General features: G+C 36.2%; 1 protein-coding gene across 4 annotated transcripts in view; it reads left to right on the top strand.

The window, feature by feature from the left end:
- TMEM67 (transmembrane protein 67) overlaps positions 1–21094 on the top strand; it is a 69644-nt gene that overhangs the window by 21551 nt on the left and 26999 nt on the right. For all 4 annotated transcript variants that reach the window (XR_013994810.1, XR_013994811.1, XM_081071134.1 and 1 more), the window contains exons 8-18: positions 687–841; positions 956–1064; positions 1779–1865; positions 2173–2238; positions 3959–4115; positions 4703–4826; positions 13557–13662; positions 16120–16176; positions 17198–17296; positions 20412–20510; positions 20756–20842. Coding sequence is in view for 2 of the 4 variants with exons in the window: in XM_081071134.1 (XP_080927260.1) it covers positions 687–841; positions 956–1064; positions 1779–1865; positions 2173–2238; positions 3959–4115; positions 4703–4826; positions 13557–13662; positions 16120–16176; positions 17198–17296; positions 20412–20510; positions 20756–20842 (1146 nt within the window). In the remaining 2 variants the exon portion in view is untranslated. The remainder of the gene's footprint in view (positions 1–686; positions 842–955; positions 1065–1778; positions 1866–2172; positions 2239–3958; positions 4116–4702; positions 4827–13556; positions 13663–16119; positions 16177–17197; positions 17297–20411; positions 20511–20755; positions 20843–21094) is intronic.

Raw genomic sequence — 21094 nt, 5'->3', positions numbered from 1 at the left:
CCATAGAGAGTAGATTTTGTTGGGGCGAAGACAGAAGCAGACAGACAGTTAGGAGTGTATTAGAGTAATCTGAGTAAGGGATAAGGGACCCAAGGATGAGGATGGTACTATAGAAATGAGATAAACTTTTGGATATACTTCTGGATATATTTCTGAAGACTGAGCCAACATGATTTACTAATGAGTTTGATATGGAAAGAGAGAGAAAGAGGATCACTCCAGTGTTTTGACTTCAATAACTATAAAAATGAAGGTACCTTTTTCTGATAGGGAAAACTGAGAAAGAAGTTTTTGGAGCAACCTCAGCAAATTATCTCATTTTGTTCATAAAACAAATGACTTAAATCAAATAAAATGGATTGGATTTGTATGTATAAGATCTAATATACAAACAAATTATTCTTTCAAATATAATTATTCTACTTAATAGTTTTAGTTCTTCTTTCAGTTACTTATCTTTATTTTTCAGCCTAAAATTTACAATTAAACTGTACATATTATTCTGCCACATGGAAAGTTCTTTTGTACTTAAGCTAGAGGAAAGGTATCAAAAAGTAAAAACACACAAAAGAAGAATTTGTAAAATAGGTAAAATTAAAACCAAGCATAGTTTTTATATCAACTTTTTATATCAGCTTAGGGTATTAATGTCCATGTTACATTTCTTTGCCATTGTTTTCTTGTAGGTGTATGCCAATCTAACATCTTGCCAAGCTCTTGGAAATATGTGTGTGATGAACATGAATTCTTATGACTCTGCTACTTTTGATGCATGTCGGCTGTTTCAGTTTGTCTTTGAAAATACTGCTGGACTGCGCACTGTGCATTCTGTTTCATTTTGGTAAAGATACTGATTGATGAACTATCATTTTAACCAAATTCAGTGCAGTTTACTCTAACATATTAATAATAAATATTGCTTCCCCATTATTAAAACAATTGTAATTGTTTATAGGAGGCAGAATCTTCCATGGCTGTTTTATGGAGATCAACTAGGATTAGCACCTCAAGTACTCAGTGCTACACCTCTTCCTACAAATTTTAGTTTTAAAGGGCAAACACAGGTACAAGTTACTATATTATTAAAGGGTAACTACGTTTTGACTTATAATTTGAAAAGGTATTTTTTTGTTACTAGTTTTAATTCTTGTTTCTTTAGATTGTTTTTAAAAATTTAATTACTAAACTAAATCTAAACATTAGCTGCTTATAGGATCTAACCAGTATAGAGTTTAGCTGTCTTACTTGAGTACGTATATGGATATGTCGGATTATGTGTGTGATTATGACAGCAAATTATACTTACTGGGTATACTTATTTGCATCCCTAGATGCAAAACAATCTCTGTCCTTCTATATCTCTACATATTTAAGAAGTGCTTCCAGACACTGATTGGAGCTCTATGCATTTTCCCCAGCACTTTACAGGTCCAAATTCTCACCTTCAACTCTTTGACCTTGTAGAATAAAATAATAGATTATTCTCTTTCATAACCCCAAACTCCCGATTTAACTAGTTTGAAAGGTGATTATCTGTCACTAGCACTGTCCCTCAATTCTGAAATAATAGTTTACATGCAAAAAAAATGGTCCATTTATTTTAGGTGTGCTCAGTCATAGAGATACTTAGATTAATTTTACCTCAAAGTAAAGATAGTTGAATTTGATATATGATCTCTGGAAAAAGAGAGAATCAGTCATCAATGAAAATTTCTTTGTAGAAATATTATGTTCCTTTTAGAGTATGTCACATTTTATTCTTATTTTTCTGTAATCAGAATACAAAAATGAAGTTTGTTGCTGCTTCCTATGATGTAAGAGGAAATTTTATCAAGTGGCAAACTGTAGAAGGTGGTGTTTTACAGGTGAGCATGATTCAAGCTAAAGAATTACTAATGTGCCTTTTGCCTGAGGAAAAGACTGGATTATTGCTTGAATGGAGGATCAGTTGTATGCTACAGGTGACTTTTTTCTTGTGCTTTAAATTGGAATTTCTTAAAAGCAGTTTGTTATGATTTTATAAAAAAGATACTCCCTTGACTTTTCATACCTTCAGTACATGAAATGAGTATTATATAAAGCATACATCCACGTTGGGGCTTGAGAACTTTGGATCATAAGCAAAGAAAGCATTTGTGAGAGATATTTATCGGTGATGTTCTTTTGCTGTAGCTTTGTCCAGACACAGAGACAAGACTAAATGCTGCTTATTCTTTTGGAACAACCTATCAACAAAATGTAAGTTTGAACTGTATTAGACAGTCTGTATTTTAACTTCATTTTCACATCAGCATAATTGGAATAATCCTTGAATTTTTGAAGTTGGAAATATTTTAATAGTAATGAATAATTTCACTGATTGATATAATTTTTTATTTGCGTACAGAAAGTCTTGATTAGCATGAAGAGAGTTCCTTGTCCTCTGTAAAGTCTTATACATATAATGTTAGATTTTCATAATCAATTGTTCATTCACTTTTAGGCATATAGGTCTTAAATATATTGTCTACTTTTAAGTATTTTGAAATAAAATAAAAATATTACTTTATATTTAGTGACTAATAAAAATGTTACTCCCTCCTCCCTCTATTCCCCCCAATAACAAATAAAAATGCTTCCTTTTCTCTCCCTCCGTACTTTTCCTTCCTCCTTCCCTCCCTGACCTTTCTTCCTTTGGTAACCCATTTTGAAATTACAGTATTGTACAAAGGAATATTATGAGTCATTAAACTTTTGAAAGACATTCACTAGTCTACAAAAATACTTTTTGATTAAATGCATGTACATACACCAGAACAAAACTATGATTCTGTCTTTGTTAAAACCACAATGAAAAAGACCATCATGGAAAACACAGGAAGAAAATAAACATTTTTAACAGTGGTTATGTCTGGATGGTGAGATTAGATGATTTTTTTTTCTTTTTTATATTTCACAAATTTTGTATCATGAACATAATTATTTTATTATTATTAGAAGTGACTTACATATTATTTCCAAAAAAAAAAAAAAAAAGAGAGAAAGACAGAGAAATATTATTGTGTGTCTATCATGGTCAGAAGATGCAACGCTTGTTAAATGCATGCTGCTGTGTACTTAGCATTTTATTATTGTTATCTGATCCATGAAGTGACCTATGCAAGATACATATTATCTGTCCTTCACGGATTAGAAAATAGTGCTCAGTGAGATTAGGTAATTTACTCAAGGTTTTGCATCAAGTAAATTGTGTAGCCAATGTTCTGTTAGGTTTGAAAATCATGGTTTTTCCATTGAACTTGGCTGCCTCTCAGTCCTATAGAGAAAACATCTATATAGACAAAGAATTGCAAAGAATGTGGTAAGTTGTTGTACAGATATGTACAAGGTACCACATTGGCACAAAGGAGGAGTCATCAGCAGTTTCTGGGGAAGAAACTGGGACTTCATGGTGAAAGTGATACTTGGGCTTGTAGAATGAATATGAATTTGCCAAGAGAACACAGTGGGGACAGGAACAACAGTTTCAATGTCTGAGAGACAGAATAGCATAGCATATTTAGAAACTGAAAGTCGATGAGTATGAATGGACCATAGACTAGTAGGGAGCAGTGGGAGATAAGCATTGTACATCATTGACAGCATTGTACATCAGGAGAAAGAATTCAGACCTCATCCCATAGGACAGGAGTTTTTGAACTTTTCACTGCTTTCCCCTTAATGTTGAGAATGAAGGCATGCCCTCTCCAGCTGGGTTGTCGGAAAAGATCCAGGCAGTTCTTTATTGTTAGTATTTTTTTTTTTCCTAAAAAAATTGTATTTATAGTATTCATGTTTTGGTAGGCACACGGTAATGCATATAAACAAGGTAGTTTAAAGATATTTTATTTTACAAAATTAAAAATAAAACTCTTAAAGCTAATAAATATGCTTTCTAATTTTCAATTAGGATCCTTTTATTATTTATTTTATTTTCCAGTGTGAGATTCCTATCTCTAAGATCTTAACCGACTTTCCCACTCCTGTATTTTATGATGTATACCTTGAATATACAGATGAAAATCAACACCAATATATTTGGGCTGTTCCTGTATTAAACCTAAACCTTCAACACAATAAAATATTTGTGAACAAAGGTAAGATATCCATACATACCACGCTTTCTGAGCCAAACCCAATAAAGAAGGCACCCAACCTGATAATTTAATAAACTACAGATTATAAAAAAAAAGTCATAGATTCTTTCTCATTATATAGCATGTTAAAAAGTAAAACAATGTGATTGCTGGTATATTTAGAAATTTTTACAAAATGTGTCAGGCTTATTGTTAATAAATTACATTATTGCTAAAAGTGTATCCTGAGAAATATTGATACAACTGCAAATTGGAGCTTCTTGAAGTTGTCCTCAAGCTGCTTTTTGGATAAATTATTTTCTTTTGTTTCCCATATTACAAAATCCTGCTTATTCAGGTAATTGGCACGGAAAAATTTTCCAAACCGATAAAAAGTCCAAACAATCAGAAAACATTCAGGCAAGGTGGGGAAGAGTATTAGCAGGAATTTCTTAAAGCAATAGCTTTTTTTTTTTTTTTTGCACCCATCTTATCTAAAACAAGATGTACTAATTTTGTATTTTAAATTTATTCAGTAAACTCTTCTTGAGCCATCTTGAAGGTATTTTTTTAATTCCATGTTTTTTTTCTTATTTTTATAATAAAAGACAGTAACTCTGCCAAGTGGCTTCTGACTCGGCGCATTTTCTTAGTGGATGCACTAAGTGGACGAGAAAATGACTTAGGAAGTCAGCCGAGATTAGTTCGAATTGCTACACAAATATCACTGAGGTAAACAAATGTCTAATGCACTAATTTTAGGCTTGGAGTATATTGCAAAATGTCATAAAGAAAGTGTTTACCAATAGTTATCAAATGAAAATAAAGACAACTGAATTGAAACAAAACAAGGTTATTTTAGATATCTGTGTAAATTGGTTTATTCCAATAGAGGTGAGAAGCCAGAAGGAGAATTACAATAGAGGAGCATGAGGAGTTTTGTCAAAATTCACATTCTAGGCCCCACTCTAGACTTGCTGCATTAGAATGGGTTGAGAGGTGGGTGGAGGGAAGGAGGGCTGAAATGGGTATGTTAGAAAGAGCCTGCCAGGTGATTGCAGTAGGCAGGCCTCCTCTGTCTTCATCTCCTTTAACAGCTAGTGTTTTAGGTTGGTCCTGATTAACTATCAACACCTCCCTCTTCTTAGTATACTTTTAAGGATGACCCTACTTAGGATAGTGCCATGCAGCTCTCTCTCTTTTCCAGTATGAGATTCCTATCTCTAAGACCATAAGGAACTTTCCCATTCCAGTATTTTGTGATGTGTACCTTGAATATGCTGACAAAAATCAACACTGTCATCCTACATTAGTCTGGCATTTCAATATACATTATTTATTCATTCTTATTTCATTTTGAAATTCATAACAGTCTTAGGAGGTAGGTAGTACAGAAGCTTTGTCGTGTATCTTGCTTAAATCAAAACATACTATGTTTTTAGCATTCCCTTAATCTGCTAATGTAGTATACGTAGTAAAAACAAAATCTAAACTAGTCAGGCATGACTTCATCTTTGTGAAACCATGCTGGCCCCTGCTACTCGACACTTTCCTTTTTGAGTTTACAAACTACGTATTACTAATGCATTGAATTGAGTAAAATGTACCCCACTATGTTCCATAAATAGTACCAGAGCTAACATATTATTTTGTTAACAATGCATCTTTCTCTTTTGAAAATCAGAATTTATATGCATTTCTGTAGGCTCCATATAGCACTTCTCTTTTGAGTATTCCTCAAAGATGGTTCACAGTACTTCAGTGATTTCATTTGTAAACTTCATAAGACCTAGATTGAGAAGAGTTTCTGATTTGTCTCAGAGAGATTAATATTAAAAGTTTTTTAAAGACTTTTTTATATTAATTTCAGATGCACAAGACAAAGTAATACTTAGACATTTATCTTTTATATCCCTCACCTGTGTGAACACCTCTCACCCCATCCACTACCCCTCTGACATTGCACAGAGCCATTACATTTCCACTGTCTCTATTTCTAATGCTGTACTCCGCTTCTTGTATATATATACATACACACACACATATATATATATACGTATATATATATGTGTATATATATATATGTATATATATATATATATATATATAAAAAATTATAGTTGGCATTTATTATTGTTCAGCTTCAGCTTCAGGTGTACAATGCAGTGATCAGGCATCTGCATCATCCCTGAGGGGGTCTTCCAAATGGGACAAGTGTCCATCAGATACCCTACAAAATCTTTACAACATTATTGATTACATTACCCAAATTAATTTTCAAAATCCCGTGGCCATCTTGTGGTTACCGACTGTTTTCTAATCCCCTCACTTTCCCCCTTATCCCCACCCATCTCCCATCTAGCAACCCTCAGTTTTTCTTCTATGTCTCCAAAACTGTTTCTGATTAGTTAATTCATTTATTCTTTTCTTTAGATTCCACGTATAAGTGAGATCATATGATATTTGTCTTTCTCTGTCTAACTTACTTCACTTAACATAATATTTTCTGAGTCTATCTATGTTGTTGCAAATGGTAAGATTTCTTTCTTTATGGCTGCATAATACTCCATTGTATAAATGTACCACAGTTTCTTAATCCAGCCATCTACTGAAGGGCATTTCGGTTGTTTCAATGTCTTGGTTATTGTGTATAATGCTGCAATAAACATAGGAGTGCATAAAGATTTTTGAATTGGAATTTTGGATTTCTCTGGATAGATACCTAGGAGTGGAATTGCTAGATCATAAGGTAGTTCCATTTTCAGATTTTTGAGATACCTCCATACTGTTTTCCATAGGGGCTGCACCAATCTGCAATCCCACCAACAGTGCACAAACGTTCCTTTTTCTCCACATCCGAGCCAGAACTTGTTGTTTGTTGATTTATTGATGATAGCCATTTTGACTGGGGTGAGGTGGTATCTCATTGTGGTTTTTATTTGCATTTCTCTGATGGTTAGTGAGGTTGAGCATTTCTTCATATGTCTGTTTGCCATCTGTATATCCTTTTTAGAAAAATGTCTCTTCATGGCCTCTGCCCATTTTTTAATTGGGTTGTTTGTTTTTTTGGAGTTGAGTTGAGTGAGTTTTTATACATTTGTGATATTAACCCCTTATCACATATGTCATTGGCAAACATCTTTTCTCATTCAGTAGGATCCCTTTTAGTTTTATTGATGGTTTCCTTTGCTGTGAAAAACCTTTTTAGTTTGATATAATCCCACGTGTTTATTTTCTCTCTTACTTCCCTTGCGCGAGGGCATATATCAGTAAAAATCTTACTCCGGGTAATGTATATGAAGTTTCTTCCTATATTTTCTTCTAGGAATTTTATGATTTCAGGTCTTACATTTAAGTCTTTAAGCCATTTTGAATTTATTTTTGTATATGGTGTAAGGACGTGGTCCAGCTTCAGTTTTTTGCATGTGTCTGTCCAGGTTTCCCAGCACCATTATGAATAGACTGTCTTTACTCCACCGTACATTCTTGCTTCCATTGTCGTAGATTAAATGGCCATATAGGCATGTATTTATTTCTGGACTCTCTATTCTGTTCCATTGATCTATGTGTCTGTTTTTATGCCAGTACCATGCTGTTTTCATTACTGTAGCCTTGTAGTATAATTTGCTATCAGGTATTGTTATACCTCCTACTATGTTCTTCTCAAGAATGCTGACGCTACCCGGGGTCTTTTATGGTCCCACATAAATTTTAGGATTATATGTTCTATTTCTGTGAAAAACATCGTTGATAGTATGATAGGAATTGCGTTGAATATGTATATTGCCTTAGGCAATATGGACATGTTAACTATATTCTTCCTATCCATGAACATGGTATGTGTTTCCATCTATTTGTATCTTCTTTCATTTCTTTCTTCAGTGTCATAATTTTCTGAGTACAGATCTTTTACTTCTTTGGTTAAATTTATTCCCAGGTATTTTATAGTCTTTGGAGCAATTGTAAATGGGATTGCTTTTTAATTTCTCCTGATGTTTTATTATTGGTATATATAAATGCAACTGATTTCTGAATATTAATTTTGTATCCTGCTACTTTACTAAATTCATCTATCAGCTCTAATAGTTTCTTGGTAGAGTCTTTAGGGTTCTCTATACATAGTATCATGTCATCTGCATATAATGACAGTTTTACTTCCTCCTTACCGATTTGGATGCCTTTTATTTCTTTTTCTTCTCTGATTGCTGTGGCTAGAACTTCCAGCATTATGTTCAATGGAAGTGGAGAAAGTGGGCAACCTTGCCTTGTTCCTGATCTTAAGTAGAACGGTTTTAGCTTTTCTCCATTGAGTATGATGTTAGCTGTGGGTTTATCATATATGGCCTTTATTATATTGAGATATGATCCCTCTATTCCCACTTTCTTAAGGGTTTTATAAATGACTGCTGGATTTTAATCAAATGCTTTTTCTGCATCTATTGATATGATCATGTGATTTTTATTTTTCATTTTGTTAATGTGGTTTGTCACATTAATGGGTTTGCGGATGTTGAACCACCCTTGCATACCAGAGATGAATCCCATTTGATCATGGTGTATGATCTTTTTAATGTATTGCTGAATTCTGTTTGCTAATATTTTGTTGAGGATTTTTGCATCTATGTTCAGTAGAGATATTGGTCTGTAGTTTTCTTTTTTTGTGGTGTCTTTGTCTGATTTTGGGATCAGGGTGATAGTGGCTTCGTAAAAAGTGTTTGGGAGTCTTCCCTTCTGCTGGATTTTTTGGAAGAGCTTGAGGAGAATAGGTGATAATTCTTTTTTGAACGTTTCGTTAAATTCCCCTGTAAAGCAATCTGTTCCAGGGCTTTTGTTTGTTGGGAGATTGTTGGTTACTGATTCAATTTCCCTGGTGGTAATCAGTCTATTCAGGTTTTCTGTTTCTTCTTGAATTAGCCTTGGAAGGTTGTATGCCTCTGGAAAATTTTCCATTTCTTCCAGATTGTCATATTTGTTGGCATATAGTTGCTCATAGTAATTTCTTAAAATGTTTTGTATTTCTGCGTTGTCTGTTGTCACTTCTCTTCTTTCATTTCTGATTTTATTAATTTGGGTCCTCTCTGTCTTCTTTTTAATGAGTCTGGCGAAAGGTTTGTCAATTTTGTTTATCTTCTCTAAGAACCAACTCTTGGATTCACTGATCTTTCTATTGTTTTTCTGGTTTCTATTTCATTTATTTCTGCTCTGATCTTTATTATCTCCTTCCTTGTGCTCCCTTTGGGCTTATTGTGCTCTTCTTTTTCCAGATCCCTTAAGTGTGAAGATAAACTGTTGATTAGTGATGTTTCTTGTTTCTTTAGGTAGGCCTGCAATGCTATGAATTTCCCTCTTAGGACTGCATTCACGGCATCCCATAGATTTTGGTTTGTCATGTTTTTATTTTCGTTTGTCTTGAGATATCTTTTGATTTCTTCCTTGATCTCCTGCTTGACCCATTCATTATTTAGTAATAAGTTATTCAGCCTCCATGAATTGGTGTGTTTTTCAGTTTTTTTCTTGTAGTTCACTTCTAATTTCATAGCATGGTGATCAGAGAAGACAATTAGTATGATTTCAGTTTTCTTAAATTTATCAAGGTTTGTTTTGTAGCCTAACATATGGTCTATCTTAGAAAATGTTCTATGTGCACTTGAGAAGAACGTGTATTGTGCAGCATTGGGGTGAAATGCTCTGAAAATATCAATTAAATCCAAGTGGCCCAATGTATCATTTAAGGCTGTTGTTTCCATATTGGTTTTCTTTCTGGAAGACCTGTCCCTTGTTGTCAGAGGTGTGTTGAAGTCCCTTACTATGATAGTGTTACTGTTGATCTTTGTCTTTATGTCAGTCAGCATCTGTTTTATATATTTAGGTGCTGCTATGTTGGGTGCATAGATGTTTACTAGGGTTATGTCCTCTTGTCGGATCGATCCCTTTATTATTATATGGTGCCCATCATTATCTTTTAATATGTTGTTCATTTTAAAGTCTATTTTGTCAGATATAAGTATTGCAACTCCAGCTTTTTTCTCATTTCCATTTTCATGAAATATCTTACTCCAACCTTTCACTTTCAGCCTGTGTGTGTGTCTTTTGATCTGAGGTGAGTCTCTTGTATACAGCATAGACAAGGGTCTTGCTTTCTCATCCACTCAGCCACCCTATGTCTCTTGATTGGAGCATTTAATTCGTTTACATTTAAAGTGATTATTGATAGATACATAGTTATTGCCATTTTTAAATTTGTAGTTAGGTTGTTTTCATCTTTCTTTTATTTACAGAAGTCCTTTTAGTATTTCTTGCAATGCTGGCTTGGTAGTAAAAAATTCTTTTGGCTTATTCTTTTCTGGAAGCGCTTTGTCTCTCCATCAACTTTAAATGATAGCCTTGCTGGATAAAGCAATCTAGGTTGTAGGCCTTTGTTTTTCATCACTTTGAGTAACTCCTGCCACTCCCTCCTGTCCTTCAATGTTTCTGTAGAAAAGTCATTTGATAGTCTTATGGGAGTTCCTTTGTATGGAACCCTGTCTTTCTCTTGCTGCTTTAGGGTTCTCTCTTTGTCTTTAAGCTTTTTCATTTTAACTATAATGTGTCCTGGTGTGGACCTATTTGGGTTTATCCTGGTTGGAAATTTCTGCACTTCCTGGGCTTGTATGTTGGTTTCCTTCATCAGGTTAGGGAAGTTTTCGGACATTATTACTTCAAATATGTTCTCAATCCCTTGCTTCCTCTCTTCATCTTCTGGTATTCCTATGATGCGCATGTAGTTGTGTTTGATGTTATTCCAGAGGTCTCGTAAACCATCTTTGTCGGTGCCTGCCGATGAGACGAACAGTCCCTGAAGTGGGGAGTGAGGATTGAGAGAAAAGAAGAGAGACAAAGATGGGATCGGGAGGGCAGGCAGTTCTAAGTAGACTGCTGCAGTTCTAAGTAGAATGCCTCAGTTCTAAGTAGAATGCCTCACCCCAAGTTTATTTTTGCAGCTTATATACTCTGGGCCTCAAAAAGTAACAGAACTGTATGCAATCTAATAGTTACAATGAAGGTAATACACAAGGGCTTGTTTCCTGGCCAGCTCCGCACTTCCTGACCTTGTCAGTTTCTGTGTTCTGAAAGTAGCAAGTTTTGCCTTTCTGGGAGCACAAACCACTCAAGGAAGTCAAAGGTTCAACATTACACAAAACAACACCTGCTAGCACTTCAGCATGGTTTCTCACACATCTTCATTGTTTTTTATTCGTTTTTCTTTCTGTCGTTCTGTTTGGGTGATCTCTGCTAACTTGTCTTCTAAGTCGCTGATTCGATCCTCTGCTTCATCTGACTTGCTGTTAATTCCTTCAAATGAGTTCTTTATTTCTGTCATTGTGTTCTTTAGTGTTAACTGGTTGTTTGTTATGATTTCTACATCCTTCTTTATGTCATCTCTAAGCTCCTTAAACATTCTTATCATCAGTGTTCTGAACTCTGTCTCTGATAGTTTGGTTACCTCTGTTTCATTTGGTTCCACTTCTGGAGGTTTCTGCTGTTCTTTTTTGGGGACATGTTTGTTTGTTTCCCCATTCTGGCTGACTCTTTGTGTTTGCTTTTTGTATTAGGTAGATCCCCTAGAGTTCTTAGTTCTTGCTGGGTTATCTTATGTAGTATGTGTCCTTTATATTTGACTTGCACTACGTCGTTCTTCTTCTCTGTGTGTGCTCCAAAGGTGACTCTCGTGTTGTTTATATCGTCCTGTTAAAGAAGATCCTTAATTGCTTTTCAGTTGTGAGTAGGTGGGGTTAACTCCTACGCTGACTAGTTGTGAGGCTTGGCTCTGCCCACCGCAGGGTGTTGTGCTGTGTGAGGGTTGACTACTTAAATGTGGTGTGGCCTCTAAATGTGGTTTGTGCCTGTAGAGAATTCCCTCTGGTTGTGACTTGTAGGTCAAACCCGGTAGTACTCTGGTTTGGTTTGGAGTTCGCCTCTGGGTATGTTGAATCTTGTGCCTCTTAAGCTGGGCCCTGGTAGGGCAATTTCAGAGCAAAGCAAATCACCAATCACAACAATAATAACAACAAAGAAAAAATTAACTGCATTCACATGTAAAAACAACCGACAACCCCCACTCAACACAGGGAAAGATATCAAAGATGTAAAGACAAAACAAAACAAAACAAAACAAAAAGCAGCGCCAGTCTTGTCTTAAGCCCACCAAGTAATCTCCAGGTTTTCCTCTACTGAACCAAAGAGTCCTGTGCGTATTGTGCAGGCAGAGCTGGTCACCTGGTGCCCAGAGTGACATTGGGACTGCAGATTTAGATGTGTGGGGTTGAGGGGTCTGGATGATAGTTTTTATAAAGTCCGTGCAGTTTCTGCCCTTGCCTGCACATATGCTCACTGAGAGTAGCACCATCAGCCCTGTGTCCAGTTTTCCTGAGTTATGGCACTTCTTCTGTGTGTGTGTGTGTGTGTGTGTGTGTGTGTGTGTGTGTGTGTGATTTCTGAGCTTCTGAAAGCCCAGAGCTGTGTATGCTGCTTACTGCTGATCCCTTTGTGTGCCTCCGTAGTTGTAATTGCCCTGCCCTAGGCAGGCTAGCAAGGGTAGGGGCAGGGGGTGGAGGAGTCTCTTCTCTCCTAGCCCAGCAAAAATCACACTCTTCCCAGCCTCTTCCCTGGGTCAGAGCTGCACGCCAGTCTTCCCAGAGCCTGAGCACTAAGGCTCCTCTGTAATCTGACACTACTCCTCAGTTCAGGGGCCAGTTTAAGTCTCTGGAAGGGTGGGGGTAGGTTTGGAAGAGTGGGGGGAAGGACCCAGGTATGGAGTTTGTGTCCTTTGTCTGGCCTAGGGCCCAACTGGAGTTCTCAGCTGAGGTTATTGCCTCAAATGCTGGATATGCTGCCACCTCAGCAGGAGAGATCAGCTGTGGGACGCAGGGAAAGAGCCCACATCCTGGCTTTTGTGTTCTCTGTTTGGTTTTGGATCCCCTGTATCTCTGCAGCTGCGAATGCAAGCCGCATTTTCACAGCCGCAGATGCGGGCGTGTTTCCACACCAACGATGCCGGCCGTGTTTCCACCGCCGCAGATGTGGGCCTCGTCTCCACTCTGCTCCCTCCCTCTTCCCCTGCTCGCCCAATTTGCCCACCTTTAAGTAATCCTTGCACAAGTTTCCTATTGGTTCTGCGTGATAAGAGAGAGTCCTTCGATGGGTTATAGATGTCCGGTTTATGATAAGATCCAGAGGAGAACTCTAAAAGTGCACCCCGCTGCCGCCATTCCTGTGACGTCACTCTAATATTAAAATTTTGACCATGTAAGATAGCTGTGTTGTTGCCATTAGTTTATGTTTAACCTTTTCTAGTTTTTATTAAGTGGTTGGTTTGAGATTACCAAGACTGTCCATGTTAAATTAAAAAGAAACGATAAGTTAAATGTTATGTTTAAGGTCTTAGATGTACTTATAACAAGAAGTGTATTTTCTTTTAAACAGCATCCACCTTGTACCCAATACAAGAAATGGAAACATCTACCCTCCCTTAATTACCATTGCCTATAGTGACATTGATATCAAAGATCCCAATAGCCAGTCTGTGAAGGTGAGTTCCTTACTAATCAGTGCCTCTATAGGTCATAATAAGGGAGGCAGTTTACATTGTGGTCAAAAGACAATTAGTCCTTATTCAAGTTTCACATAGTGGTAAGAGGTGAGTTCTTATGGATCCTGAGTATCAAAAAAGCAAGCATTAAGTTTTTCAATAGATAACATCACCAATAGTTTGGCATCCCTGTTTGGAATCTTGGGGTATGCTGAGGTGCAGTGTCTGCCCCTGTTCTCTTTGGTCACCTTGCTTCTGTTAGAATTTTGTCACCTGGCCTTATTAAACCAGGAACTCAAACTTTACAGTGGGCATGTGTGTTCTCTTCTCACTAGTCTTACACTTGAAGACATACTTTACCAAGCAAAAAGAGATTAAAATGATCAACTTTATAACTGATAGTGCTCAAATGAAGAGACAGTGCAGTTTGGACTTGAAGCCAAGTAGGTTTCCTACTACTTCCCCAACTCAATTAAACTTAACTACAGAACTGTAGGCCTCCCATGCCTGGCAGGGCCTGTATATGGCAGAGAGACTGTATATACCAATAGGACGAGCTACACCAAATAGAATGAGCCTGGGAAAGGCTGAACTATACATGCTCCTCTCAACCTCACCCAGTAAATAAAGCATGCTTGCTTTGAAGAGGGGTAAATGAGAGAGGTCAAATGAGAGAGATCAAAACCAGATGTAATCCTTCTATACTTTTTCCTCAGAGAAATGGTTATTCCCTTCCCTCTCTAGAAACATGAGAAATGAAGGGATAAGCGTTTCTTACCTTTGAGACTCACTAATAGCTTTTAATTTCCACTATTTTACTTTTCTGAATTTTGATGTTCTAGTTCCTTCAGCCAGTGTTTTTGGCTTCCCTGTTACTCTTGTACTTATGCTCAGGTGCTATTGGATTAAGGCTTCCATTAAGCAAAATGTAAGCATATAACATAACTTTTCTCTGAAAGATTTACATCTTCATTTGTATTACCTAATTTAGTGTAAATTTAGTTTCCATTGCCTGAGCTTCTACACACTAATAAGAAGGAAATCCAGAAACACACTTAGTAACAAAAGAGTGTCTGGTTTAAAATTCCCTGGTGTGATCATTTTGGGGTAACCAAGAGTATATTTATTGTATTATAAAACATTCCTGGATCTTTCTTTTAAATAGTTTTCTTGTCTAAAATATTACAAAGTCTTGACAAATTGAAAAATAAGAGAAGGAAAGCATTGAGAGAATCATGAAACTATAGTGACAAAGTCCACCTCAAATTCATTCTAATTGTAGCGTGTATAGTTCTTTCATCATCCTAGAGTAGTTGGAAAAATTTTGCATTAGTTATAAGTATTCAGCCACATCTCTGCTCTGTCACCAACAGCAAATATCCTTCCCCATATTTTGTGAGCAGATCAAAACCATCCAATATGAATTCCCTCAGATTTCCTTTTTAATACTTCAGAATTTCTGTTTCATTATCCTCCCTGTCTCTTATTTCTATTTCTAAGAAGAAAAAATAAGGGCCCTTCCTCCTTTCTTAAGCTAATCTTCTACATGTACTTGTTTATAGTACTTTCTCCAGTATCCTCTTTCACCCCTAACCCCTTAGTCAGACAGCTTCTCTGTTGGTCCTTTTGCTTTGCTCATAACACACTTCAGGTTGCCCCATCTGAAAAACAAACTGAAACAACCAAACAATAAAAAGTTCCCTCAATTCTGCCAGCTTTTCATCTTATTATCATGTGTTTCTTTGATTTCCCAGCCATTTACTTTTTCATTATTTGCAGTCTGACTCTTGTTGTTTTGCTGCTTTGAAAAACTCTTTCATGAAAATCAGCAATGAATTCCACCTATACTGGCTTTATTTCTTTAACTTGATATTTATACAACATTTGGCACTGTTGACGTCTTTGACCACTCTTGACCTTCTTCTTAAAACTCCCTATTCTCGGACCATGGTAAGACTTAGGTATATTGCCTCTCCTACCTCTCATTACTGGTAGGTAGTTTGTCTTACCCTTTACTGGTTCTTTTTTCTCTTACAGTCTCTTACTATAGTGGCATCCCTAAAATTCTTTTTCAGCCCTTTGATTAATCCTCCTTCTTAGTATGTGATTGTTTAGCCAGTTGCTAAATTCTTAGTACGTCAGATTAGTCACATTCCTCAGTTACAGAAACCTATCAGAAAATGAAATATGATTAGTTTGGCTTGACTGCTGTTAATGAACCTAACTCAGTTCCTAATGAACCCATCTTTCTTTAATGTATGTTCAAAAGGGATATTTAAGCAGCATGAATAATTCCAAAAAGCATATCCTTTTATGTATAAATCAACTCTAATAATACTGATCGTTCAAAAATATGGCATTTATGGTACAATCCAGCTACAAATATGTTTTTTATAGAAAAAGTAGTTTGTGTTATGTAATTTCCGTATGGCTAATTTGCTTCTTTTTAAACACTAGATTTCTTTCTCAGTCACATATGAAATGAATCAAGGAGATGCGCATGTGCAGACAGACGTGAGTTTATTTTAACCTGTTGAAATATTTACAGCATATTTTTAATTTAAAAAAATTTTTTAGATGTACAGGAAAGTTGTCAAAATAGATTTGCCATATATCCTTCACCCAGCCTCCCCAAATGTTAACATCTTAACCATAGTATAATGATCATAATAAGGAAATTAATATTGATGTAGTCCTGTTAACTAAATAGTCTTTGAATATCACAAGTTTTTTCACTATTTTCCTGTTTTAGGACGTAGTCCAGGGTCGCATATTGCTTTCTACTGACACGTTTCCTTCTGTCTGTGACATTTCCTCAGTCATTCTTTGTCATTCATGACTGACCCTAACACTTTTGCAGAGTCAGTTATTGTGGCCTTCATTGGGCTTACCTGATATTTTCCCATCATTAAATGTAGTTTTAGGACGGATAGCACAGAAATGATGTTATAACCTTCTCAGCAAATCATATCAGAAGATACTTGATGTCAGTATGTCTTATTAATGATGTTAACTTTGATCGTGTAGCTAAGATGGTGTCTGCAGAGTTCTCCACTGTATTTTACCATTTATAATTAATAAATATCTTGTGAGGAGATACTTGGAGATTGTGCAAATATCTTATTTCTCATTATTCTTTTGCCCTCTAATTTTAGTCTCCATTGACAATTCTTGCCTGTAAAAAGTATTAATGTGATATTTGTGGGATGGTGATTTTTCTATTTCCATCATTTCTTCTATATTTGTCAATTGGAATTCTATGGAGAGGAGCTGTCCCTTTGCACACATTTATTTATTCAGTTTATTTAAATCAACATGGACTCATGTATATTTATTTATTCTAGTGATTATAAGCCATTTCTATTTTCTTTGTCAAGCTGTCCCAGATTTGGCCATTAGGAGTTCCTTCAGTCTGGTTCCTATGTCCTTTGAGCATACCTTCCACCACCATTTTTCGAGGACTTACTTTCTATTTACAGTATTTGAATGTTGAGGAAAATTACATCAATTCCTAAATTTTCTTTTTATCCTTTAGATTGCTTTGGGTGTGTTGGGTGGGCTAGCTGTTTTATCGTCTCTTTTGAAGACGGCAGGGTGGAAGAGGCGCATTGGAAGTCCCATGATTGATTTACAGGTATGGTCTCAGGAGTTTTTAAGTATATTTTTATCTTTGACTACTTTATGTTTTTCTAATAAGACACAGCTACAGGATGAGTAAAAAGTTTGCCTTGAGATTCTCTGGGGTATATAACTAGGAGAAGTACATGCACACCTCATTTTCCTCCCACTTTGCTGTATGCCAGTCTGCACTCCCACCAGCAGTGCTATTCTTGTTTCCTCATATCCTTGCCAACATGTGATGCTTTTCTAGCCTTTCACTTTTTTGCCAATCTGGTGACATAAATAGTATGTCATTGTTGATTTGTCTTTCATTTTTCTGATTACTCTTCATATGATTTACTAATCATTTGGATTTTCCTGTCTGTGAATTGTCTGTTTATATCTCTTGCCCATTTTTCTATTAGATTTCCAGTTTTTCTTGTCTGTTTAAAGGTTATTTTCTGTTTCTAAATATGAATTCCCTTTTGGTTTTTGATGTTGAAATTTCTTCCAAGTGTGATCTGTCTATTCTTTGATCTATGTATTCCTTTGTTTAGCAGAAACTGTTTTGATATTGTATTGTCACATCTAAACAGTTTTTCATGTTATGTTATATGCTTTTAGAATCTTACTTAAGAAAACCTTTCCTATCTCAAGATCAAAAAGACTTTTTCACATGTTTTATTTTGTTATTAACTTTATAGTTTTATTTCTTATTTAATCTTTTTTTATATTTGTTTTTATTTTCATCTATCATTTACTGAATATTTACAATGTGCCAGGCAGTTTTTTAAATCTTTATATGTATAAATCATTTAATCCTCACAATAGTTCTATGAAGTTAGGTATTACTATTATCGTTCCCATTTTACACATGATGAAATTGTGGCAGAAGTTAAACAAATTTTCTACTCATTTAATTTTTACAGCAGTTCAGTAATAGATGGTACAATGTGTGATCAAACAATACAGTGAATGTTTAAATTTTAAAAAAATTTTATTACAGTAAAATACACATTGCCATTAGTCCCCCTCAAAATAATCCCCCTCACTTCGAACACTCTTCTCCCATCATTCTTGCCACTTTCTGAAGTGTTCTGGAAGTCCTCTTTCATGAGTGTTTTTAGTTGTGCTGTTGTGTCTGTCTTTATATCTTGAATCTATTCAAAACGTTTCCTTTTCAGTCATTTTGGCTTTGGGAAAGAGCCAGAAGTTGCACAGTACCAGATCTCGTGAATAAGGTGGATGAGGTCACACCGTAATGTTTTTGTTGTTGTTGTTGTTTGGGTTTTTGTGTGTGTGTGTGTTTAATTGGGGAGCAGTGTGTTTCTCTAGGGCCCATCAGCTCCAAGTCGTTCTCCTTCAATCTAGTTGTGGAGGGCACAGCTCAGCTCCAAATCTAATCACCATTTTCAATCTTTAGTTGCAGGGGTCGCAGCCCACCATCCCATGTGGGAAGGGAATTGAACTGGCAACCTTGTTGTTGAGAGCTCATGCTCCAACCATCTGAGACATCCAGCTGCCCCTCCGGAACCTCAGCAGTAGCTCGTTGTCTTCAATCTAGTTGTGGAGGGCGCAGCTCACTGGCCCATGTGGGAATCGAACCGTCAACCCTGTTGTTCAGAGCTCATGCTCTAACCAACTGAGTCATCCGGCCGCCCCACACCGTAATGTTTTTATTTGACAGAAATTGCTGTACCAGAAGTGATGTGTGACACAGAGCCTTTCCATTGTGATCACAAAATACAGTTAATGCTGTTGCTGAGTGCCATCCAACGGAAAGGCAGGGATCCTCAATACGAGAAGCAGTGCTTCGAACCTTAGTATCAATGTGACAAGTTTCAACTTGTTCAGCGCAGTCAGTTGGGTGTAAGCTACTGTTGAGAGAAAGCGTGTTTTAAAGTGTGACATAAATCATCCTCCATCATGACAACGCTCCATGTCACACATTGCTTCTGGTATGGCAATTCTGTCAAAAACATTACAGTGTGTCCTCATCCACCTTATTCACCAGATCTGGCACCATGTAACTTCTGGCTCTTCCCCAAAATCAAAATGACCGTGAAAGGTAAACATTTTGAATAGACTCAGGACATTGAGGCAGCCACAACAGCACAACTAAAGACACTCATGAAAGAGGACTTCCAGAACTGCTTCACAAAGTGGCAAGAATGATGGGATAGGTGTGTTTAAAGCGAGAGGGAGTATATCGAGGAGGATTAATGGCAATCTGTCTTTTACTGTAATATATTTGTTTCATCTGAACGTTCACCGTATTGTTTGATCATACCTTGTATTTTTATTTAGCTGATTAAGAACATGAGAAAGGCAATATAGTAACTTGTTTGTGCTGGAATATCTTTCTTGACTGCAAAGGTAATGTGCTGACGAATCAGAGGAGGGGTTGATTTACTGTTTGGATAGTTAAGAAAGGTTTCCCAGAGATGTGAACTTTAAGCGGGGTTATCTGTGCCTTCTCACTAAGAGCATATTGTCTGACTGCCAGATACTTTACCAGGCGCTAGGGGATGTGATAGTGAGCAAAGACAGACATGGTCTCTGCCCTCAGAGCTCACGCGAAGAATATTTGATGAAACAATGCCCATTTCATTCCACAAAATATTTGAGATGAGAGTGAGGAGTGGTTAATCATTGAAAGTGGTTAATCACTGAAAGTGAGGGGTAGTTAATAAAATGGTTGGAACTGGCAGATGAAGCTAAAAAAGTTAATTTTGGTCTATGTTGTGAAGGACCTTATGGGTCAGGAATTTATATTTTAGTGAGTCACTGTACATTTTTAGGAAGGAGAGTGACACAATCCAGTTTACATTTTAGAAAGCTAACTGGTGATAGTATGGAGGATAGACTGGGGAGAAGAGTTCCAACCTAAGAAAATTAGGAAGCAGTTCTAATATTCTTAGATGGTGAAAGATGAGAAGGGTTGAATAAGATAGAGGCTATTGTGAATGAACCAAAAGGTAAGGACCAGAAGGTATCTAGGAAGTGGCCGCAGTTGGTCTTTCTAACTGATCCATGGATACATGAAACAAGGCTTCAAGCTTGAGAAACTGGTAGATAATATGTTATTTAAACTAATAGTATAAATATACTGAAACTATCACAGCTGTAATTCTCTTTTTAAATTGCAGACAGTTATGAAATTCTTGGTATACTATGCTGGCGATCTGGCCAATGTTTTCTTTATCATCACTGTGGGAACAGGTCTTTATTGGCTTATTTTCTTCAAAGTAAGTGAGTTTCTGAATTTAACCTGAATGCCAATACCTGAATAACAGGTAAGCACTCTTTCTAAAGGAACTGTTTTTATTTGGGGTATTTCTGATTGAAGCAAATTTTAAATTCATCATTCCCTGATTGTGCTATGTTTACTGAGAACATTACCACCTTCCTCTTTTATGCTTTCTTTGGGTTATAAATTGTGCTCAGTAAAAATCTTGTATGGTCATATTTAACCGTGTAATTTTTGTCATAGGCACAAAAGTCTGTCTCTGTGTTGCTACCAATACCAGCTCAGGAAAATAGTTTTGTTACTTATGTGGCATGTGCTTTTGGTCTGAAGGTAAGTTTCAAAGGACAGGTTAACATATTTAAAGGCCTGCTAATAAACTTGTCTTTAAAGTGCTTTCAAAATCTTTGGTGTAAAATTCAGTTTGATTTTGAAATAGAACATGAATTATTCTATTTTACAGAGGAAGTCTATTTTTATTTATAGTAGCTCATTCTGAAAATCTGGCTGAAGTAATTTTTCCTAAGAAGCTGTAAATATGTTTGAATTAATATGAGTTATAACTAATTTGATAAATGATATTTC

This window comes from Rhinolophus hipposideros, assembly GCF_964194185.1.
Source record: "Rhinolophus hipposideros genome assembly, chromosome: 13".
NCBI lineage: Eukaryota > Metazoa > Chordata > Mammalia > Chiroptera > Rhinolophidae > Rhinolophus > Rhinolophus hipposideros.
The sequence above is the reverse complement of the archived record's forward strand: the minus strand, read 5'-3'. Positions and strand labels throughout refer to the sequence as shown.